The following is a 23,340-nucleotide window of genomic DNA, read 5'->3' on the forward strand; positions in this document are numbered from 1 at the left end:
CACTGGAGTAACTTCGATATCCATGCGAAAAGAGGCTACTCACATCCCCTCTTGTTATGTTGATTTTGGTGCTAAAGTTGCGTTTAAAGGCGTGAATAAACTCCTAACAGTTTACGTAGCACCATCAAGGCTTGGAAGAAACCCAATATTTCACTGAAAAGTGCAGCTGCTTGAGCCGACGTCAACACTCCTGCAGAGGAGCAGCCCTGATAAGCGCACACGGGCTTAGCGAGATGATGTGGCCAGGAAATTGAGACACTTTGATTTTCCTCTTTGCAACAACAAAAGCTGGCCTTCATTCTGTGAAATGGATGGTATCCTTTTGCATTTCCATTACGCAGAGGCCGCCGACCATGGTCAGCACTCAAACTACGATGAAGGCCTCCAGGGTGAAACACACGTAACTTCACTTTGGCTGCACCGTGTACTGCTCCATACTCTAAATTTTTCGGGCACTACCTCGCCAACATTGACCGAGGACACCGACCTATCTGAGCCCCTTTGTGTACATTTTTCCTGGTGCATTGCTGATTCCTCCTATCTTTATGTTGAAGCTGGTGGTGTGATATACTGGCCCTTCATATGCCTGGACAATTACTAAAAGCATATCTAGAGATTAAGGTGCACTGCAGACACGAGCACGCTATTGCTAGTGCATACCCTTCACAAGGCAGCGGGACATCCAGAACTATCGACCACAAACCCTACACTCTAAGGCTCCTAGGATCTGCCACTGGCAACGGCAGCTGCTGCTGGGTCTCTTTCTAGTATAGAACCTCCAACTTTCAATGTTCCCGGAATTCCCACCTTTCCATTGTATCCCGCAACCTACACTTTGACACTGATGAGCGGCCATAAGGGCACCTCAAATTTTTAAAGAGTACGAAAGTTTTCTGGAGGCGTTATACCTTTAGGGGCAGGATCTTTTCGCAGAATGCTGCATTCCTCTTGTGACGCAGTGCCCCCTTGTGACGGAAACTGTCTACGTTGGGCACAGTCAGACCTCTTAATAATCACCTTGGGTACAGTAGGGAAGTGTAACTGATGTCCGCCACGTGCTCTTAGGAGTAGCATCATGAAGCTCTTTCACAGTGATAGTAAACTGGTCGCACATCACCTGTGGCTGTTTTGTACATGACCTGTTCCAGGCTCAGTAGCTGGCGTCACGTGGTTGCCTCACAGGAAGTTCTCATCAAAACTAAGCGGCCCTGCCCCATTTTTTCACATACTTTTACAGCATATTGTGCTGCACGACTGAAGAGAGCATGTATCCCGGAACTTGGTTTAGTTCAGGGGCTTGCATGCGAATGAACCGGCAGTCACACTGGGTGACTGGAGGGGAGCGGCCACTGCCTAGTAAGGTGACCACGCCGCCACAGTATAACAAGGCCTTGTGTCGCTCATCACAAGCATGCTATCTCATGATCAGCCACAGCTCGACTAAATGGGCACTGGCGCAGCGTAGGTTGTCGAGCTCCGGATATCCCGGTGTACTGTACCCACTCTGCAAAGGATTTTGTGCCGGGTGGAAGGTTGGCTTATCTTGCTGCATGCCGTGGCACTCCCATGCACGTAAGGTGATGTTGAAAGGGTGTTAACACTTTACAAACACACTCACGAAGTTAAGGCTTGCTTGGCCACTACACTGCATTACAGACACGACTGACGCTGCGCTGGTCCTGGTCGCTAGGTCTTCTGCTAGCCTTCAGCACGAAAAAAAAACCGAGGATTCCGCATTATACACTGAGCTCCATCCTGCTAGGGAAGACTAGGCCGGGCAAGACCGAAAATGTCCCTAAATGGTTGTTCTTTTACTGCAGGCAGCTCACTGTGTAGATTTTTGCCTGCATAATTATGAAACCCACGGCATCCACAACTCTAAAATAGTATATTAAATATTAAAAGTGCTGTTTGCGTGGCTCAATTGAGAGTTCTGGAGGAAGACACATTTATTTAAGCTCTGGTGGCAGGAAGGGCCCCTTCCCGGCAATCGCAAGGTGAAAGCTCCCAGAGATAGATTGCTGCATGCCCTTTAGAAGCTTCATTTTGTCGTCAGTACTATGGCAATTATTTTTTCTATAGGTGTTTTGATCTTCTATGCGTCAAGGCAGAGCCCGATACTTCTCAGTGCGCCTCCAGTCCCGCGGAGCCCCGCCCAAGCCCGCTCTTTGTTTCCAGGGTAGCTGACGGTAATTAGCTTTGCGGTTAGTTTATATAGACATAGTATATTTATTATCTGTCCTAGTTTTCAGCTGTACCCGCTGGGTAGCAGCGGAAGCGGATTCAACTGGCTTGAAATCAGGGTCGCTACGTGTTTCTTGAACCACCCACCGCAACTGCAAGCACTTCCTTCCCCATCGGCTTTACAGGGCCCCCAATGGGGCTCTGATCCTTCCATTCTTTTTCAGAGGCCATCAAAATGACGGCTGAAGGCGCAGACGGTGCGCTGAGGGGCCCGCGGCCACCTCTAGGGGAGGCCCAAGAAGATAGCAGTATGGCAGCCAAAGTGCTGCTCAGGCAGGCAAGCAGCTTATCCTATTTAGGAGATCCCCAGCATGATATGAAGCGACTGAAGGGGCCCATGTAAAGGCAGTTGGGAATCCTGTCACTGGATGTTTCGTGTTTCGTCGGCAGTGGTTCTGTTAACATCCGCACAAACCGAGAAATCCCCAGCAGGCGGCGCTTCTTTTGTGATACTTTCTAAGATATGCATATATTTCACTAAAGGTGAAGGTCATGATGCGTGGCTCCAAGTTTTCGCTCCTGTTTCCCGAATTTGCCGTGTCTGCTGTTGATTTCAGACAGAATACACGGTGGAACTTGCGTGGCGGTCCGATCCTCGCAGCTCACAGCACTTGATGCGTATTTCTGTCTCCCCAGAAGCCACACAAGGGGCTCCAGCGCAGAGGTGGGAAGGAGAGTACACAGAGGCCTTCCTGCAGCGCCTCACAGCCCGTACGGGGTCGCCCATTTCTCCCCAAGCTCTCTGGGAGCTGCTACGGGGAGCCGTGCATGCAGCAGCGGAAGATGCAAACTCAGCAGTAGCAGGAACAAGACATGTGTCGGATCATGCAGCAGCAGCAGGAGCTTATCTCAATCTATGGAGGTTAGCAGTTCCCATCACATGCAGCTGGAGAAACAAGCTTTCCATTCTGAGAAGGCGTTTCAGACCAGTATAAGGGTAGCCGATCTTCCTGCCTTCTTTTTATTTGAAAGCCACTTGTTGCAGCTGCCCGAGTCCTGCTGCTGGCATTCCTACGCCGCTGCACCTTTGGTTTTCGTTGTTGCTGCTGGTGATCGCTTGGCCCCTGCATGTGTCGCCTGCTGCAGTGCAGCAGACCTCGAGGCCCTCAAGCGCAGAGCCGAAGGGCAGGAACCCCTCGAAGAGCCTCACAAGGTGGGCCCAGCAGACCCCAAGTTGTTCTTCATAGTGACGCGCGCTGTCGAGGGCAAGAAGGTGCACTATCCTCTCGCACTCACTAACAAAGCAGCAGCATCACCCCCTCCAGCCCCAGCAGCTGCAGCAGCAGCTCCTCCTACTGCCTCGCCGGCGCACATTCCTGACACTTCCAGAAGCTACACCCGACATGCTGCCTCCATAGGAGCCTCGCAGCAGCAGCAGCAGCAGCAGCAGCAGCCAACACCCCGTTCCCCCCTTTCCATAGGCATCCCATGCCGTAGCTATGGGGCGGCGCTGCAGCAACGGGGGGATACAAAGCGGCAGTTGAATCAGCAGCAGCAGCAGCACGTGCTGGCAGCCTCAGCAGCTGCAGCGAGCGACAAGCCCCTGGGGACCCCTGCAATGGGCTCCCCGATAGCTGTAGGGAGGATCCGTCAGCAGCAGCAGCAGCAGTTCCCCTGCGAGGACCAACCAAGTCCTGTGCAACCTCACTACATTAAGGGTCAGGCTGCAGCAGCAAGCGAAGCTGCTGCAGCATTGACAGCAGGAGCAACAGCTGCAGCACCAGCAGCAGCACGCGGCCTCCCTGTGGAAGCTGAAGATGCAGCAACAGAGCTGGCCTGCCTCAGGGCCCTCGTCGCAGAACAGCAGGCAGCCCTGGCGGAGGCGAGAAGGCAAAACGTACGCTGGCAGAAGCAGGCAGTGCCTCTTTGCATGTTTGCCAGTAGTATTCAATGGCATCTTTTAGTTGCCTTACAAGCAATTGGGCGCCAGAAGCAGTTTGTGAGTGTTGCAGCACCAGGTACTGCTTCTGCTGTTGCTGCTGCTGTTGCTGCATGCGAACAGGAGCTGCAGGCGCCTTCCTTTCGAGACGCCTACGCAGACTCCCAAGGGCTCACAGCGCAGCTGCACAGAGTGGAGGTGAGGCCTGGGGTCACTCCTGTTTCCCTTTTGGGGCTGTTTCCTTCATAACAAAATCCAGCAAGAGCTGCTCGAGTTCAGATAGAAACGGGCCCCGCGTTCATAGCAAAGACTGCTGCTGCTTCTTGTTGCTGCGCACCCATTGACGGCTGGCAGGGCTCTTGGGATGACTTTGGAGCTGCCAGAGGCCCCAGGAATAGAAATAAGGCCCTCACTTTTGTCGAAAAGGACCTTGTGCTTGTGTTGCTTCAGAGTGAGCTATTCATGGCGAGACAGAGGCTGCAGGCAGAGAGGCAACTGCGGGCGAAGGAGATGCACAGATTTAGAACTGAAATCGATAAGATGAGGAGGGTGGAAACTGCACTCAAGTTGAGAGTAAGCGCTTTCTGGCTCGCAGCCAAGGCGCGCACACAGACACCCACGCATACGCCCACATACATGAAATTTATTTATACACTAAACGTGCATATGTTTTCATGAACTTGCCTGCAAGCCTGCGTCCTTGTTCGCATGCGCGCACGCTTGCATGCATGGATAACTGTTCGCTGCGGGGCATTTCACAATTCTGCTCCTTGCGAAGGTTGCTGGATGGAGCACCTCCGCCAGGCTCTGCTGAGGCTCACTTAGACTGCAGTAGACAGCAGCAGACTGCAGCAAGCACTGTGACTAGGGGTTTATGGTTTACTTTCCTGGTTTGCAGTTGGGGTTTCCCTGTCGTGCAGGTTCGAGAATTAGAGGCTCAACTGCGTTCAAACAGCTGCCGCCTTCGAAGGTAAGAAGTTCCCAGCAGCCGGCATTGGCAAGCCAAAACACAGGGCTACAGGGCTACAGATTTAGTGCTCTGGCTGTTTGCTGTAGGTCGGCGGCTTCCTCTGGTGCTCTCTCTCCCGCTTTGCGTTCTGCGTCTTCTCGCTGTTCCTCCTACGACGCCGTCGCCGCCGAGAGGGGCAGCCGTCTTGCGGGGAAACCACTTAAAGAGCCAATTCGGGGAAGGCCTACGGCCCCTGTGCCGTGTGGAAGAGCAGCGGGGCCACCGCTGTATTCCCAGGCCCCCACTGACAGGCACGGGGGCCTTCAGCGAGCCCCGTCAGCCTCTCCCACGCGCAGCCGGCCCCTGCCTTCGCGCCAGGGGGCCCTTAGAAGGGGACGCTCATACTCTCCGTACCTCGTCTGCCACTCCCCGCGGTAAGAAATTAATACATTAGTGTCATCACTGTGCCTCACTTGGGCTGAGCTCTTAGGATTCCAGAGCCCTTGCCTTCTCCCATATAGCCCGCCATGCGTCGAAGCTCCGCTGCAGAACTCGCGTGAGAACTGTTTGGATATGTAGAGGAAGCTGCTGCTGATAAGGAAAATGCTGCACCCTGTTGTCGAGTGACTGCTGCAGGTCGCGCCTTGGGAGTTTGCCACAGCAAGAGGGCCCCTCTCAGCCTGTAGGGGGGGACCATATTGGCCGATCTGGGTCGGCTTTAGGAGTTTCTGCATCTTTGCTGGCCTCTACAGCCTCGTCTCGGGCACGGCAGCGGTCGATTTCTGTCGGCTCAGCATGCAGCAGCAATCAGAGCAGCTTCTGCAGCAGGCACAGCCCGCGCTTCCCCACGAATTTCGGCTGCGCCGCCAGTGCGCAGCTGATAGCTCGCAGCAACTTTCCAGCCCCCAGGGTCCCTCACACGCACTCAAGGCAGCAGCAGTCACCCAGAAAGCTTCCAACGGACTCGAGGTTCCCCCACACGGTGGCTGCTGGCAGTTATGCGCCTACGAAGCAACACAGTGCCGCTGCTGCTGCGTAAGCTTTACGTTGCTGCTGCTGTGTGTGGCGCGAAGTGCAGCGGCGTTTGCAAAAGCTTACTTCGTGTGTCCTTAGAAGTGACACTGTTTCCTGCAGGTGCTGCCACAGATCGTTGGCAAGGGACACAGCAAAGTGCTCGCTGCATAGTACAACGGGCCCGCCCCCGCCGGCCGAAGGAACTCTTCCAAGGTATGGCAGCAGCTGCCACATGCGAAGCCTTGTTGGGCAAGACACAGCCCGCAGCTTGGTTTCCCCAGGCGCCCCGGGGTCCGTAAGACCAACAGCTGCATGCATGAGACACAGAAGTCCGTTTGCAGCTGAGGCGAAGTGTGACGAAGATGCATTGCTGCCGCCTTTTGGCTCTCAGCATTGCCAACAAATGCCAGACCGCACCCAGCATATTGCACAGCAGCAGCAGCAGCAGCAACAGCAGCAGCCATTCGTCGTGTTATCAGCAGTGGAGTATGAGCGGCTAAAGCGCCAGGGATCAGCCGAGAATCTGAAGGAAAAGTTGGTGAGTCAGGCAAGTGCATGTTTGTCTTCCGCCTCTTCTGCATGCGGAGATAGCCTGCGGCCGCTGGAACGGCCCGAGCCCCCTCCTGTTCCTGGGGATATTGAAAGCAGCACAACTAGCTCCAGAAGAGCCTTCTGTAGCAAGGCAGTAGATAACAGCCTTCGTATAAACCCTGAGGACCCCGGCGGGCCCCTTGAGGAGAATTCCGCGTTGACAGCCGCGAGTTCAAACGACGCGACATCAGCGGAAATGCCGCAAGTGGCCGATGAGCCATCTCTTCCGTCCTTGCTGCGGCTTCCCTTAAGTAAACAAGCGGCCAACACTGGCCTGTTTGCACACCACATGCTTTCTTCTGCTGAAGCTGCTGCTGAAGCAACGGCCACAAGCACGAACCACAAGGGGTCTATTTCGCAGCCTAGCACAAGGCCCACTGTCACTGAAAAGGGAGGCACGCCCGCAACTGTGTCAGCAGGCCGCGCTGTGTTCTCTGAAATTGACGAACGGCTTACAGCGCTGCAGCGCTTTTTACGTTCTACCCGCGAGAGTTTTCGCCTCATGGAGACGAGCACTCTCGGACCCTGATTATCATTTTATAATTAGGCTTGCACTTTCCTGATCGATGTTTACACTGCGTGAACTGGAGTTTCAGTTGTTTCATGACACGCTGTGCAGCTCTAACCCGCTACCCACGTTACCCAAGCCAGGTGCAAGATTGATTCAAGAAGAACAAAATGTAAACTTATTACCAAAGCATTTTATAGTGAGCTGCAAGTGCGGACCCCTTGCCTGCAGTGAAGGATATCAAATTGTAGTTACGGCCGTGAAGCCGCAGCAACGTTTGAACTCCGCGGCAGAGACAAACCGCTCTGCTGCAAGTTCCTTGGGTTCGCTATTGCCTCTGGAGTGTTTTTCGTCAGCGTATTAGTTTCACCTTAGCCTCCGGCTCTGCGAAGCTGGCCAATGAGCCTGCCACGTTATTCGTTGATAACTGCGAGCCTCAGTGAAGGACACGGATACAAGCTATCAAAGTTTCACAGATGCTTCTACAAGCGCCAAGTTCGATTGTTTCCTGACTCTACGAGCCAACAGCTGCCGCTGTGTGGCGATGGTACAAAGTCTACCCGCTTCACTTCAAGCATTTCAAGTGGTATGAGGCGCCTGAATGGCGGTAGGCATGCAAAAAGGCTGCGGATTCTATGTGCCAACATCCATAGCCTGGGAATTATTTATAACAATTCATCGGCAGCGGGCGCACCAACTGAGGGCACCAATTATGCACAACAGGGTCTTAAACACGGCATTTTGTGTCCCACACCAAATCTCGATATCGGGTATAGATGGTGTCCAGTCAAATATAGGTGCCAGGCGCGTTAATCCAACTCCGAAAGGGAGATTCGTTTCTGGAGTGGCTATACAGACTCTAAATGAGCAAAGAAGCTATATAACTTCATGAATACGTAGACAGGTAACACCTCAGGCGGTATCTACATGATCTAAACGTTAGTCGCTAAACTCTAAACACCAACTCCTTGGATGCAAATCTGAGAGAAGCGACGAAAAGAGGTGCGCGGTTAGACTTTTGTCCACAGCACACCGGGTCATTACTTGTAATCCGAATAGGCGGTAAAGACTCCAGAAGCTTATGGCTCCAAGGGTGGCTAGACTGTGCGAGCTCTGGGACTTGGTCAAATTTTTTTTGCTGGTAGCCACCTTGTAGCTAGGATGAGCTCTCGAAACGCCGAGAGCTCATGTACTGAGCAGTTTATCACTAATTCGGTGCTTAGCAGTATTTTGGCCACAAACTCAGTTATTCGCCTTCTTCAAATGCTTCCGCTGGTCACCTCAACACTACAGTAGTTCTTTGTGGTCTGGTAGACTCTAGATTAGCAGATTAGCCGGTAGATTGGTCTTCTGCACAAACTGGGATTGTAAAATAGCGCGGAGCGACGCATGGCTCATGCTTCAAGCCAGCAGCTCGCCGTGAAAGCACTTGGGAAACTGACGGAAAGCTAGCCCACGAAGTGGGAAATGTGCTTCAGCAATTAGCAATAGATTTATATGCGCAGCCGGCGAGGCCGCACCGGAGATGTCTACGCAGCAAGCACAAGCCAAACCTCAGTAAACCTCCAAGCAAACCAACGAGGCGCTGGGATTCAGTAGCCGCCTTGGCTGCATAGGAAACGGGACCACCTAGCGGCTCTGAGGTGAAGAGCACACCCGCTTACCACATTAGCGTCTTTTCACAATTGTCCGCTGATGTAAAACAGAAAGCTTGAAGGACCGAGGGTTTAGATAGGGCGCTTCTTGTTCGCCACCAACCTCTGAAACGAAACGTTGGAATAACTGCATAAACCTTTATAGGCTTTGTTGTGATTAGTTTCACCAATTTGGGGCTGAATTTAACACGAAAAGGTCCGCAGCTAGTGGCTGCCTTATGGTCGTTGCCGTCTTGCAGTGGATATATTTCACGGATACCAAAGATACAACCTTCCACCGGCATTGTGCTGATCTGTTTTGCCAATTTAGGGCTAGACTGGACACCACAGAGCTGAAGCGCCCACAGTTCTACAGGGCATTCAATGTCGCATCAGGAAATAAGTTAGTGAAATAACTCGGTAGAATGAACAGGAAAAAATGACACGAGAAATGCAGAGTAATCCCTCGGAATGAGGCATCATTGTAGGAAACTGAGTCCATCGCTCATGCTGGCTGGTACCCACTTATATATGTCGTCGCTCCAACTCTGTTGCTACGATCTATATATACTTTCTACTATAAAGATACAAAAAGCATTAAATACAGCATAGGCGCATAGCGAGCACAAATAATAAGGGCTTTTGCAGGCGCTGCTTAGGGCTAGATTCAAAAGCTTTTACTAAGGGGTGCAAGAGAAAGGGGCATTGGACACAATTAAACCAGTTTAGCAAACGGTTGCTCCGCGGCATCGTCTGCCACCAGCTTGCGCCAATTCAAAAGTGCCATAAAAGCATTTAATGCAATGTCTGATGAGGCTCTTTGCTTATGCATATATTGCATGAGGACTGCAGGAATTGCTCGGGAGACAGCATCCGATAGAGGTGTATACAGGTGCCTGCGCAGGCTGTCGTAGCTTCTTCCCTGCACACAGGAAGCGGGAGTCTTATTATGTGCATAATCAATTTGGTAGCCGATCTAGCAAAGTCTATATGTAGAGAGCTTCCTTTACAACAATGAAGTATGAAGGCCTTCAAAAGACAGAGCCTGTGGTGGATTTGACTCACATATCGTGCGTACCTCCACTCATAGACTTTGCGGGTGATGAGATCCACATGCTGGGCACAGTATCTGTCCTTTCACACAGATAAACGCCGCTGAATAGCAATATTCTGGAGCCCTTCAGGATGCACAACTGTTAAATGACTGATAGCTGGCGAAAAGGCTATAAACGTGGTGCAAAACGCTGAAATACCTGTCTCTGCAACAAAACGTGAGAGCCGGGACAGCGAAAAACGATAACTGCTTTCCTCCTACTTTTTTCAAGACTGAGCTACAGGTCCAGGGTATCCGACTGATCAGTGCATAGCTGGGCCCCTCTCTGATGCACAAACCATCCCGAAGTAATTTCTGTGCATTAGCGCGCAAGATTATGAACATATAAGACTTGAGATGGCTCGAGACAGCCGTCGTGACTTTCTTTCAAGAGTGAGCGCCCAAGGTGTCCCTCCGCAGGGGTTTACATAGTCTTTCGGGGCATATCTCCAAACAACTCCCCCTCAAAAATGTTTCCTACCCAACACTGGCTCAGAAAAAAGACCAAATGTTGGATTCGTGAGGCTTTCTCTGTTTCGTTTTCGTATCGCCTGGATTTTTCAGAGTCAGGCCGCGCCCACGAAAACTGGAGCGCCCCGCCCACCCCCGTTCTAGACACCTAGCGTAGTCTCCTCTGGCTGTAATAGTGTGTTCTAAACATTTTCAGGTCTGGGTAAATTAGTTTTAAAGGCTAGGAGTTGGGGCAAACTCGCGCGAGCAACAGAGGCGTGAGGGGGGAGGCCGGGCGAGCCGTGCAGGGATCCGCGCAAGCGACTAAAGCCTAGATGGTTTCAAAGGCCGTAATTTCTCATTTTTTGCAAAGTGTAGCAAATATAGGTGGAAGAGATCGGTGAATGGCGGTGGCGGCGACGGGCGTAGAAGGCCTGCGGCCTTTCGTGCCGTGCTGGGAATCCGCGGGGCGATTCCAGTTTGACGGGAGCAAAAAATAGAGGAAAGGCGGGCGAATAAGTTAAAGAATATAATAGTGAAATGAAAAGGAAGTAATGGGGGAGCGTTTTGGGGAAGAAGGGGGCACGGGGCTCGCGCTGGGTACTACAGAACGCTAATTCCCCACATGAAAGGTGCGGCCCACAAGCAAGACGCACATAAGTTGGGAGGGCTCGTTGGGGAGAACAGTTGTGAGCTGTTGCTACATTTGGCGGTTTCGTTGCTGCGGCAAATTTGTTTTGCGAAGACGAACTTGTGCTTTTAAATCCCTTTCTCCCGTGCGGCTCAGTGGACACGATGAGGCTCGTGCTGGGCGTGGTTGCCCTCTTAGCCACTCTGCAGTGCTGCTGTTCGGGCGCAGATGCAGAAGGCAGCACACTCGTGGACGCCGCAATTAAAAAAGCAGTTCAGGAGTCTGTGGGAGTTCCCGTGAGTGAGTTCTGGAAGGACTTTTACGGGGCGGTCGTGCGTCAGAAGGGCGCGCGGGCTGCGAGGCGGCTGCGCTACCTGGTGAGGCGGGCGTTGCGTGAGGCTCCCAGCGCAACTTAGCGAATTAAATTAATTTTAAAATGCAAATTTAACCCAATTTCCCCCTTTTTTTTGCGCTGCGTGCCCTCCGCAGCTCGCCAGGCTCCTCGGCCGCGACGACGCGCTCGCGCTCGCCCGCTTCCTCATGGACAAACTCAAGGAAGAGGTCTTCCAGAACCGCGTCAACAAAGAAACTTGGGACGAACTCACCATGGAGCTCTACAGTGCCATTCGGGAGTGGTGGCGGGCCACTCCCGAGCACCCGCGGGACGCTGCGGACTTGGGCGCGTGGCAGGCCCTCGTGAACTTGCAAAAAAACAGCCTCGGGCCTTCTCTGCGCGGCAGCTCGCGCCTCAACACTATCAACGAGCTTCTCCTCGAGCCGGATCTCGAGACGCTGCGGGGGTGGGTCAGCGAGTGGCGGGGGGCCGCGGCCGCGGCCCCGGAGGAGAAGCCCGCCGAGCCCGCAGCAGCAGCAGCAGCAGCGGCGGCGGCCCCGGAGAAGCCCAAGGAGGAGTAGGCAGCAGCAGCAGCACACAGGCCCGCTTGTTAATTTGAGGCAAAGCACTGCGCCAGCTGGCCGGCGCAGCTGCGCAGCGGCCGCGCGCCGGGCCCGCCCGGACTTTTCCGCTGCGCAGCTTTGGCTGTATCTGCCGACGCGGCAGCTGCTGCTGCTGCTGCTGCTGCTGCTGCTGAGGGCGCGGGAGCCCCCCTTGTTGCTTTCTGGTCTCAGTTTTTTGCTGGCCTCCGGCCCAGCTCTTCGCCCCTGGCGGCTCCCATGTGCCACTCAGCAGCACTTGCTGCCCGCGCTTTGCCCAGCACTTCCCAAACACTTCAACTCCGCGCCGTGGCAACAATATCTACATTTGAAGCGGCCCTCAAGTTCAAGGCCTGCGCGAAAGGGCTTATTGCCTCACTGCCACACAAACAGCAGTAGCCCCAGCACACTGCGTAGTTCAGGGGCCACAGTAGGGCCCAGCAGCGGCAGGGGAGGCGGGGCTGCTGCTGCAGCAGCAGCGGGAGCGGACCTGTTGCTGCAGCGGCAGCGGAAACGGAGCTGCTGCTGCAGCGGCAGGGTAGCGGAGACCGCTGCAGCAGCTACCCGCCACTGCCCTCTAATTAGTGCAGCTGATTGCAGAGGATTAGAATACCCCGAAAGAGGGTTTCTCGTGCCGGCACTGCAGCCGGAGCTGCAGCGCCGAAGCAGGTCGCAGTGTTGCGCTGGAGCTGAGCGCCGCGCCCTCTGCGAATTTCGAAAATGTAACTCTGCAGTTTAAAAAAGTTCGCCACACTTTTCGGACTCTGCTTTTTGAGACTCTGAAGTATGCGGAGTTAAGGCTGAGAGCTGTGGGACAATGCGAGCGCTCGGCGGGCCGGGATATGTGCAACTTGCAGCATTTGCACTGGACGTGCTGCGGTGGTGGGAGGCACGCAGTGCTTGAGTTTAATTGAAAACCATATTTTTACCATTAAAAATTGCAGTTAAAAGCACTAAAAGAGGTTTTATAGAGCACATGGGAGGATTCTGCCGCGCTGTCGATACACCGTGGACCACTGCTCTTTGCTGTCTGCACGGAGTCAGTTAGTCACTGGGGGTGTGTGGAACTTCCCATTTCGTTTTTCACCGCTTTTTCCCTTCGTTTTCTACATTTTGTGGCAAAATTAATTAAAACTCTTCTTCTCCCTGCAACGCATGCGTGGAATGAGCTGCCTCCGCGCAGTTCTCTTGACCGTGCTCCGCCTCCTCTGTCTGCAGCCCGCGGCGAAACATCGGGTGTCTTTCTGAAAAGAAAGTGTCACAATTAGAGTTTTAACAATCCAGAGCGAGCGAAGAGTGCCTTGTGCGCTCAGAGAGCCGAAGAAGGAGAAGATGCAGCGGCTGCAGGCAATTTCAAATCAAGTAACCCAAGCATTGACGTGAGTCCGGCGAAAGACTGAAACTTCTTGTCCCGAGTTCCTCTTCTTGCGAATAATTAACACTTTTTTGCCTCCAAATTAGTGCACATTTGTCTTCTTTGCATGCATTAAACCAGCAGCAGCAGCAGCAATTCAATTTCGCGTTTCAGCACTTCCCGTTTGCTGCAGCTCCGGCTCGCCAGACGACGTCGTCATTTGCTGCGCTATTCGAACTCCGCTGACGAAGGCGAAGAGGGGCGGTGAGGCTGCTGAAGGCTCCTTTGCTGTTTGCTGCAGTTGCTGCAGCTGCCGCTGTTGCTGCAGTTGCTGCAGTTGCTGCAGACGCGGGTCAAGCAGCAGCAGCAGAACGCTCGCGCCCTGGGCCAAAGACCTTTTTTTTAATAGTTAAGCGCAACTAAGGGGGAAGCAGGGCACATTCTTGGCAGCTTTTTGAATTTTGCAAATTTGCAACTTTTTGAATTTTGCATCTTAGGACTTAAAGATGAATTCCCCGAAAGCCTTTTGAAGGTGCTTTTCGAGGCGCTGCTGAGGCGCACCCAAATTGACCCAAAACTCATCGAAGATGTTTGCATTGGTGAGAAAAGATTTTTGAATTTCAGCAGCAGCAGCAGCAACAGCAGCAGCAGCAGGGCGAGTGCATGCGGCTTCGCTGCGTTCTTCAGCGGCTTTTTGAGTTTAGCAGCAAATAGCACTTTGCTGCGAGTTTCGGGTGTATGTACAGCAGCAGCCTGTTAGCCCCCAGGGCTGCAGCCAGGCGGCGCACTTGGGAAGCCATTTCATTTTCTTTTTTCTTTTTTCTTTTTTCTTTTTTTTTCTTTTTTTTCTTTTCAGGAAATGTTCTGCAGCCAGGAGCTGGGGCTCTGGGGGCTCGCATTGCAGCTTTTCTGGGCGGGCTGCCGCAGAGCACTTCAGTGCAGACAGTCAACAGGCAGTGCAGCAGCGGGCTGCAAGCAGCAGCAGCAATTGCAGGTAACAGCAGCAGCAGCAGCAGCAGCTTAATTGCAGACTAATGCAGCAAATGAGAATCCACGGGGTCCTCCCTGCTGGCCGCTGGGAACCGGGCGTACAGCCACTGCAGCAGCAGCAAAGCCGCAGTTGAGATATTTTCTTTTGCTGCTCAAATGCAGAAAGTCCAGCACCTGCTGCTGCTGCTGCTGAGCACTGCAGCGCAGCGCACTTGTGTCTCTTAGCTGCTCCCCCCCCCCCCAAAAAAAAAAAGAAAAGTTTATTTGTTTTTGCTGCACTTCGCAGGCTCCATTGCATGCGGGAACATCGACATTGGCCTCGCTGGCGGCGTGGAGTCGATGACGCACTTCGAAATGACTTCGGTGTTCAATCCGGAGAAAGTTTCGGAAGAAGTTTTTGCGCACGAGAAGGCCCGCAACTGCTTGCTGCCGATGGGGACGACTTCCGACGTGAGTGCTGCTGGACGTCTCCCTTTCAAAGCCCTGCGACGCAAACTGGGACCTGCTGCTGCTGCTGCTGCTGCTGCTGCTGCTGGTGCTTTGCAGACTCTCGCGCGGCGCTTCGGGATCACAAGAGAAGAACAAGACGCAATTGCTGTTGAGTCCCATTCGAAAGCTTTGGCTGCGCAAAGTTCGGGTCGTTTCGACGAAGAAATTGTGCCGGTGACAATCAAGGTGAAACGCCGCGGTCTTCAGGTGTACATACACCGCAGACCGGAGCGAGCCGCGCGCGTCAGCAGCTTCCGCCAACCACAATTACCAAGTCCGCAGGAAGTGCCGACACAGTTTTAAAGCGCTGGAAACGCATTTTTTGCGCTGCAGAGAAAAGATGCAAGTGGAAACGAAGTTACTGTCACTGTCGACAAAGATGACGGCGTCCGAGCCGGCACGACTCTCGCGGCGCTGCAGCGGCTGCAGCCCGCCTTCGACAAGAGCGGAACCACCACAGCTGGCAAGTCTCTTCAGCGCAGCCAGTTTGCAAAATAGAAAACTAGAGAAGTGGCGCTTGGGATCGCTGCAGTTTTCTTTCGAAAGTTTCCGTTCTGAGGCCTGCGAGCGAGCGCGCGCGCGCCCGGGCGCGGGGTGTACGTACAGGTAACAGCAGCCAAGTCACCGACGGCGCTGCCCTTCTTCTCATGGCCCGCAGATCTGCTGCCATTCGTTTTAATCTTCCCATTTTGGCGCGCTTCGTCTCTTTTGCTGTCGCCGGCGTGGACCCCGAAGTCATGGGTGTCGGGCCCGCCGTGGCCATCCCCCAGGCGCTCAGTGGGCGCCGCTTGCTGCTGCGCTGTAGCCCTCCATAATGGCTGCTGCTGTTGCTGCTGCTGCTGCTGTTGCAGCTGCTGCTGTTGCTGCTGCTGTTGCTGCTGCTGCTGCTCTCTGCACTCTCGGTTTACTTCCGCATCTTGCTGCTCCCCTGTGCTCCTCGTTCGAAGCAGCAGCAGGCTGTGGCCCCCGGTGTTTGCTGCTGCTCTTTCTGCTGCAGAGAAAGCGGGAATTAGCATGGAAGATGTGTCAGTCTTCGAGTTGAATGAAGCTTTTGCTTCCCAAGTGGCATACTGCATTAAAAAGCTAAACATCCCCCGCGACAAACTAAACCCCAATGGTCCGCCCACGCCGACCCCTCCTGCTGCTGCTGCTGCTGCTGCTGCTGCTGCTGCTGCAGCAAATGGGGGAGCTGTGTGCCTTTGCTGCTGCAGGAGGCGCCATTGCCTTGGGCCACCCCCTGGGCTGCACCGGGGCGCGGCAGATTGCAACTTTGCTGCCGGAGCTGCGGCGCAGAAAGGCCCGCTTTGGAGTTGTGTCGATGTGCATTGGGACTGGGATGGGTGCAGCAGCAGTGTTGGAGAACTGCATGCATGCATGCGACTGAGTTGGGGCTTTTTGCAAGTTTGCTGCGTTGCAAAAGACCATTTAACGCAATTTGCGGCACTTCAATGAAAACAGCGGAAGCTGCAGAGTATAATTCAAAAAATAAACTCGGAAAAATAAATTCAAGTTCAGCAAAAGTGCAGAAAAGTGAAAAGATGCATTTTTTGCTTTTTTGAACTTCAGTTTCTCCGCTCAAATGTTGTTTGTCTGTACACCCCAAACCAGAAAAGAAGCCTGTTTGGAGTATTCTTGAAAACGCTAAATAGGGTTTAGGGTTTAGGGTCTGGGGATTATCGCTGGGCGATAATCCCCAGACCGCGAAAAGACCCGCGCGCCGTTCTTTCTGCAAAGCTCTGGGGGTATCCGCGGCTAAAGAGCCCCCCTGTGAGATCTGCAAGTGTTATAATATATTTAAAACATTATATTAATTATAATAATAACAGTTGAACTCGCAGAATCCTGAAAAGCTTGTGAGAGCCAGCTAAGACGCGCCTGCACTGGGCCATTGGCTGGTAAGCCAGGGAAAGGTGCAGCTGCTGCCACTGAGGCTTCGGCTGTGAGGGCAAATGGGCTTTTTTTGATTGAAAACGTCCCAATTAATGTCCACAGCGCACTTTTGTGCTGCTGGGGAAGCCTGGCCAGGCCTCAGACACCACTGGGTGCAGCAGCGCGGGCCAGAAGCAGCAAAAATGCAAAAGTACTTCACAGAGAGATGGTTGCCCCTTAACTATGGAGGGTGCTGCCCACAGCGACGCACGGCAACGGCCAAGAGGCAGCAGCTAAGGGGGAACTTGGGTCCCTGCTGAGCTAAAAAATAGTAATAATAGTATTAATTCCAAATAAAATTAAGGGAGAAACACTGTGGGGGCATTTTTGCAGACTTTCGCCGATTTTCGTGCTGCAGTGACCTGCGGTGGACCCGAGCGTCGCCGCCAGGCTCTCCAAAAGTGGTCACACAGAGTTCGTTTGGGATTACTGAGCAGCATCTTGTGCACCATAGACTTTAGAATTAGTTATAAATTGTAGAAGAAGTATTTTTCTTTTAATTTTAAGAAGATGGTTTCATAACAACAAAGGGGGCGACCCTCCCCCAAGCTCGCGAGCGGTGGCACCCAAAGTCTTCTTTGCAGCAAAATGCAGCAAATTAGTACTGTTATTCATTATGCTGCAGTATTAACAGATTTGCGCAGCCAAACTGGTAGCTCTAGAGTGGCACGCAAGCAAACCTACACAAGCTGCACTGCCCACTACAAGAGAACATGAAAATGGCGTTGGAGGCCACAGAGGCTGGGCTAAATATATTCGTAACTTTGAATATCTATGAATAAAGTTGAAAGATATAATTATGGGACTGAAATGACGGTTTAAGCTTTGCAGCAAAGCCAGTGGCTTTGAGGTGGTACTTGGCACGCGCTCCCGTGCACACTCAGCGACGCTCAGTGGAACTGCTGAGTTTCTTTGGGGGCCCCGAGATCTACTGGCCTTTAATTTAAAATTCTGAGTCATTTAAACGTTTGGCTGAGCCGTTTAAACGTTCAGTTGATGCAAGGGCGCAGCCAGCAGTAGGGATCTTCATAGAAACACAGCTGAACGAAGGGGCTGAACGTATGCACTGCCACACCCGCAACAGGCACCTCAGGTATGCAGCCCTGCGGGCCATAATTCGTTAAAAGAGAAACACAACTCCATATATGCCTTTATTTTTGAATGTTTATCCATCAACTGAAAGAAATGAGTCCGCCCTTCGACTTAATCAAGCAGGCGTGGTGGTCTGGCACCTCCTTGTGGCTCATGCGCAAACGAGGGTAACTCAGTGAAAGATTCGTTGATATTTTATTGCTCTAAATTCTAGATACTTCTTAGTAGAGAGATTGAGATGTTATTTTGGGCTAGGTATTGGGTCGAAAGTGTCATGAGGCACGCGCCCCCTCCGTAGGCTCTCCTCTCACCGAGTAAAAATACCCGTGCGACCCGAGAGTTCACAAAATGGAGGCTTCCTTCTCGATCTTGTTCACATTAATGTCTATGCTTTTTCAATTAATGAAGGGTAGTGTCCCCGTGTTGCGTAGACACGAAGTTCGGGGCTCCCTGTGAGAACTGTTTCTGAACTTAACGGTCACCACCTCTGGAAGCCCATAAAGGGCAAAGAACGACCCATATAACCAAATTAATAGCGGTGCAGTACCACAGGACAAAAGTTTCCACGTGGACTTGTGCTGAGTCACCCTGCAGAAAGGAAGTATCAAAGGACACCAAAACCAATTCAGGGTGCTCACATGCACAGGGCATCTTCAAGGCTTTTACCTATGTTTTATCTTATAGATGAAATAGCGTGTCGTTCGTATGTTGTGGAAGGGAAAAAAATTGGTTGTCAATGATAGGGCTGGCAGGAATAAGCGCTAGTCACAGCCAGTCCCGATATCTGCAGCTGCAGCCTTTTCTCTAGCTTTCACGTGCAGCTTCCTGGCAAGAGATCCTCTATAAATAATACAAAGCCCCATTAACTCCACATATGCATATTTACCATCAGAACGCGCTTCAAATAGCTGCATGCTAGTGGGCAGAAGGGCTGTCAGCTTCTCATGATACATATTCATGAATGCTCTAGGCTAATGATCATTTCAGCTTTATTCAAAGCAGCTGCCCTGCACAGCGCGAGAGGCGAAAAGTCAGAAAAAGTTGATTGTAGCTTCCTGAAGAGCAATCTAATGGGACTTGAATACATTTCAGGTGCCAGTGTTTCAAAAAAGGATCAAGCCATAGGCATTTCCCTCTCGCTCTGCCAGCACTGCGCACAGATATTGAAACAAATAGCTTTCATGGTGCCTTTTAATGGATTTCTATTCACTGCAACTTTCCTCTTGTTTGCCTAATTGCAATTCATAATGGAAAGTACCCTTCCATGTATTCTTGCATGCATCCTTGAGGACCCCACCAAAGGTAGATCTCCAGCCGTTAGGAGCCGAAACATGCAACTTCGTGCAGCAGTCTGAATTGATGCTTCCCCGCACAATTTAAAACTTTTGTTTCTGCAACTTTCTTCAAATGCTGCCGAAGTTTAACACACTCAGGCAAGATAATAGAAGAGTCCTTGAGTGGTGCCCACGCAAAGAACCTGAATGTAGTGATCTATTGAGGCAGTTGAGGACCTTTCAGCAAATGCATATCCTTAAAAGCCAGGGGCAGCTCTCCTGATTTGTAGGCTACATGGCGTTGCTTTTCGAGTTCGGAGTTAGAATATACCTCTCACAACACTTGCGGGACTTTTGCAAAGCTTGCGAATACGTTTTACAACAGCTGCGGGACTTCTGCAATGTTTGCTGCTGCGCAACAGGCTGTGGTGCGCTGGCTCATTTCTTCTCAAGCTTGTTTGCAGAAACAGGAGAATTTGAATTCTCCTTCTTTGAATACATTCAAATACGCATGCAAAAAGGCAATAAACTCATTTAGAATTAAGGCGAATGCAACAGAAATGCTGGAAGTGCCCTTACGTAGACTTTCACGTTCTGTTGCGAACTTCGTCACAGAACTCTGGCAGCTCTTCTGCATGCAACTCGAGACCACATTAAGAGCTTTGTACCGATTTAAAGAGCTCAGAAAAGGCAAAATAAATCTAATGCGGCCTTGAACAAACCTAACATGCATGCACAAAGACAGGCGCAGCAGCGTGCAGAGGAGCTCTTGCGAACATCAGACTTATCCTGCAGGAATGAGGAAGTGTTCATTATTACTAGCTAGTAATAATAAACACTTCAAAAAGTTCATTTCTTTAGAGTGAAACTCAACGGGAATGTTCTGCGCGAGGAGTCTTCTGAACTTGGGGCGAAACTGAAGACAAGGGCTGCTGCACTTGTCCTCAGTTTCTTTACCCACTGCCATCCTGCAGCCACAATTGGCCCTCCAAGCCAAAGGCCATATTGAATTCGCCTCTGTAGTCCACGGCGGCTAGGCTCTTATCTTTCAGAAAAGGCTTTGGCTATTCGCCTTGCCACTTCAGGAAGCTTACCCGTGTGTGCACTCTTGCACGAAAACATGAAAAGGTTTCAGCTCTTATTCATTCTAGACACACTGATGTGCCTCTTTCAGCAGATAAAATGTAGTATAGACATTTGTAGTGTAGTATAGATTTTTGCAGAGCATCTTGTGCGTATGTTACTGCCTAAACTTTACATATGTCACTGCCTAAACTTTTCCGAAGCCCGCTGGAACGCTGCAGTGACTACAGGGAAACCTTCGGCTCCGTTGATGGAGCTCTGCAACAAAACGGATTCGAAAAATCCTAATTGTCAAACAGGTGAAAAGAACATTTATAATAAGGAGGGGAATATCCACTTCTGGGAAAAATACCAGGTAAGCGAGAAACTGTACTGCGCTGGGCATACTTTGACAGGCCCTCATGTGGCGGCCTTTGAGGCGCTGTACCGGTAAATACGCGCAATTCCATTAAGAATTTCGCTTAAAATTAGACTCAGACTTAGAATCTTCCTACAGATGCACAAAGTTTTCTGCATGCAGTCAAGCGACCAACAAGTTCACGGGACTTCTGTCCCGTGAACTTGTTGGTCGCTTGACCGCGCGCCACGTACCTTGCATGTGCGTTGCGAATTTGTCCGCATTATATCTTTCTATTCACAATGAACAATAATAAACAATGAATAGTAATACTAAAAAAAGATGGTATAAAGATAAGTAGAGACCTGCCGCTCGGAAGCGAGGAAGTCAAGTCGCTTAGCATGCATGTCTGGGGCCCTGAGTTTCGGTGGTGGAACTGGGGGGTTTAAAAACTTGAAAGAATCCTGCTCTCTCCATATATAAAGAGGTATTATTTTGGGTGTTCATTTTGCCTCAAATGCTATTTCACGTACAATACTAAACGGCCTCTCTACCACTTGCATTCCTGCTTGCAGTTCATGTTTCAGTCACAACCTCTGGAGCACGGGTTGCTTCAGTGCAATAGTTTCGCACCTCATTCCCTCGACAATTGCAAAAAACCCTATTTTTTCTATTTTTTAATATACAGAAGCCAAACATTGAACACAACCCACTTGTGGCGCTTTCGGCGACACCGCGGGCGCCGCTCTGGCGCGGATCGGATGTCTGCATTCTGCGCCATTTTCCCGAAGTTCTTTGAAAAGCAGATGCAGATCCTGCAGACTGCGCGGCCAAGTGCCAGAATTTCGTCTGATGAGCTCTGTGGGGGCCCCCGAGCGAGCAGAGCACAGGCGACGCGGCTGAGGAAGGCGGGAAGCTCCTGATCTGGCGGAGAGAAAGATGCAGACTGCGCGCGCAGTGGGCTCTGCATTCAGTTTCCGCTGGATTCGAAGTCGCAGCGGACTTGGCCGTGGCGCCGTGTTGCCTGATATCCCGCAGAGCCGCTTCCGCGGGCAAACATGGCAGCAAGAACGGCAGCCGCGCGCCTCCTCTCTTCTGCACAGGCTGAGACATGCCGGTTTTTCTCCCACGAGATCATTTTCCGTGAATAAAAGAGAATTAGGAAGAGTGCAGCAGCCGCCAGAAAGCTCAGCAGCAACGCAACTGCAGCAGCAGCACACGGGGGCGTTCTTCTCAGCGAGCCGAAGTGGCCCTTCGGTGTTCAGCAGCAGCGTCTCGAGACGGCTGCAGGGCTCTTTAGGAATTGGAAATGATGCTGCTGGGTACACCGGGGCCTGGAGGTGCTTCCCGCGTGCTGCAGCGGCAAGCCAGTTCTCGCCTGCGCAGTTCTACTCGACGGGCTCTTCAGTTCCCGACTTCTACTCCATTCTCGGCGTGAAAAGAAATGCCACTCAAGACGAACTCAAGAAAGCATACCGGCAGACGGCGCTCCGGTGGCATCCAGACAGGTAACGCGCAGCCACCGGGTGTGCAGCGCTGTGCAGCTGAGTTGTGCTGTTGCTGCTGCTGCTGCTGCAGTTGTTGAATTCGTGCGATCTCGGACTTTGCAGGAACCCGAACAACAGGGAAGAAGCTGGAAAGCGGTTTCGAGATGCGAGCGAGGCTTACGAAACTTTGTCGGATCCGGCGAAGAGGGCGCAGTATGATGCATCGCTGGAGGGCGCGTCGTTTCGCCGATCTGGCGTCGATCCTGAATACAGCGGGCCCTTTGCTTCGAACGCGCGGGCCAACAGAGGCAAGCCGCCATATATTATCTTTTAATTTCACTTTTGAGGCGCTTTCGCGCGTTTTTTGCGCGAAAAGGCCCCTGTTCAAGTTGCAGAGTCCGCGGGCGGCGCGGCGTGCGATTTCGTGCAGGAAGCGCGTCCTTCGGCAACCTGACGGCCGAGGAAGCTGAACTTTTGTTTCGCAAAGTCTTCGGAGGCATTTCTTTGGAACAAATTCTGCAGCAGGCGCTGAACCAGAAAGCAGCTTTCCGCTGGGGAAACGGACTGCCGTACCAGCGGCACGACGTGTTCGAGCACCGGATGGGCGCGCGCCCCTCGACGAGTTTGCTGGACGATCACGAAATTTACGAACTTTTGCGGGGATTTTCGGGCAAGTTTGCGAAATAAAAGGGTATTTCGGACGGAAATGCCTTTCTTTTATTGCAGTGCAGTCTACGGGCCTTGCTTGCAGCTCTCCCCCAGTCGGAAGCCCCGCGCTGCATGCGCTGTCCTCAGGAAGAGAACCCGAAGCCGCCACGCAAGTCAGCTACTTCACACGCAACGGGCGAGTTGTCGAGAGGCGCACAACTACGAGGCGCTTCCCAGGAGGCGGCATTCAAACTGAGACTACGGAGCGGGACTTGGGGCCCGACGCGAGTGCGTGTTGGCTGTGTTGAACACTTAGTGCCAGCGTTGCCCCTGCGGGCTTGACAGTGCAAACTAAGGGTTTTGAAGAGCAGCGTTTTGCTCTGCGCTGTTCGTCTCAGGCGCAGGCGCTGACACTCCGAGGTCCGCGAGGGGCCCGCAAAGGCCGAGGCAGCCCAACGGCTCTTTCGACGAGTGGATGCACACGGGCTCTCAGAACAGGCCGTTCGACAGAAGAGAAACTCAACTCGCGAGTCCGCTTCAGCAGGTGCTCTTAGTTGCTCGGGAATACGCAAAGCTCACTTGGAAGCTTATAAAGCTTTCTGCACTACGCGCTATCGCGCGGGCAGTTGTCCGGTTCGTTACAAATATACTGACGCGCCGCCGCTAGTATCTACTGACGTGAACACTCGCACGAGGCGACGATACCGCTTTCTTAGAGAATACTTCCGTCG

The 23,340-nt window shown here is 52.3% G+C and overlaps 3 protein-coding genes across 3 annotated transcripts; all 3 read left to right on the forward strand.

Moving 5' to 3' along the window:
* Positions 1-2,419: 2,419 nt before the first annotated feature.
* Positions 2,420-7,206, forward strand: ETH_00008075 (uncharacterized protein; the record flags this gene model as incomplete). The annotated part of the gene is made up of 9 exons (XM_013379209.1): positions 2,420-2,521; positions 2,802-3,106; positions 3,331-4,081; positions 4,247-4,321; positions 4,574-4,696; positions 5,044-5,093; positions 5,180-5,506; positions 5,825-5,941; positions 6,207-7,206. The coding sequence occupies 9 exons, from the start codon at positions 2,420-2,422 to the stop codon at positions 7,204-7,206; spliced, it is 2,850 nt and encodes a 949-aa protein (XP_013234663.1).
* Positions 7,207-11,157: 3,951 nt separating this feature from the next.
* ETH_00008080 (acetyl-CoA acyltransferase B, putative) lies at positions 11,158-16,143 on the forward strand (the record flags this gene model as incomplete). Its single annotated transcript, XM_013379210.1, has 12 exons — positions 11,158-11,370; positions 11,483-11,904; positions 13,240-13,305; positions 13,474-13,544; positions 13,778-13,879; positions 14,137-14,274; positions 14,557-14,720; positions 14,817-14,945; positions 15,093-15,222; positions 15,366-15,536; positions 15,757-15,876; positions 15,971-16,143. 12 exons carry the CDS (start codon positions 11,158-11,160, stop codon positions 16,141-16,143), a joined length of 1,899 nt encoding a protein of 632 aa, XP_013234664.1.
* Positions 16,144-21,413: 5,270 nt separating this feature from the next.
* Positions 21,414-23,276, forward strand: ETH_00008085 (DnaJ domain-containing protein, putative; the record flags this gene model as incomplete). The annotated part of the gene is made up of 5 exons (XM_013379211.1): positions 21,414-21,982; positions 22,085-22,174; positions 22,357-22,635; positions 22,713-22,897; positions 23,008-23,276. The coding sequence occupies 5 exons, from the start codon at positions 21,414-21,416 to the stop codon at positions 23,274-23,276; spliced, it is 1,392 nt and encodes a 463-aa protein (XP_013234665.1).
* Positions 23,277-23,340: the final 64 nt, after the last annotated feature.

Source organism: Eimeria tenella, genomic scaffold, assembly GCF_000499545.2.
Source record: "Eimeria tenella Houghton genomic scaffold, Eth_scaff159, whole genome shotgun sequence".
Lineage (NCBI taxonomy): Eukaryota > Apicomplexa > Conoidasida > Eucoccidiorida > Eimeriidae > Eimeria > Eimeria tenella.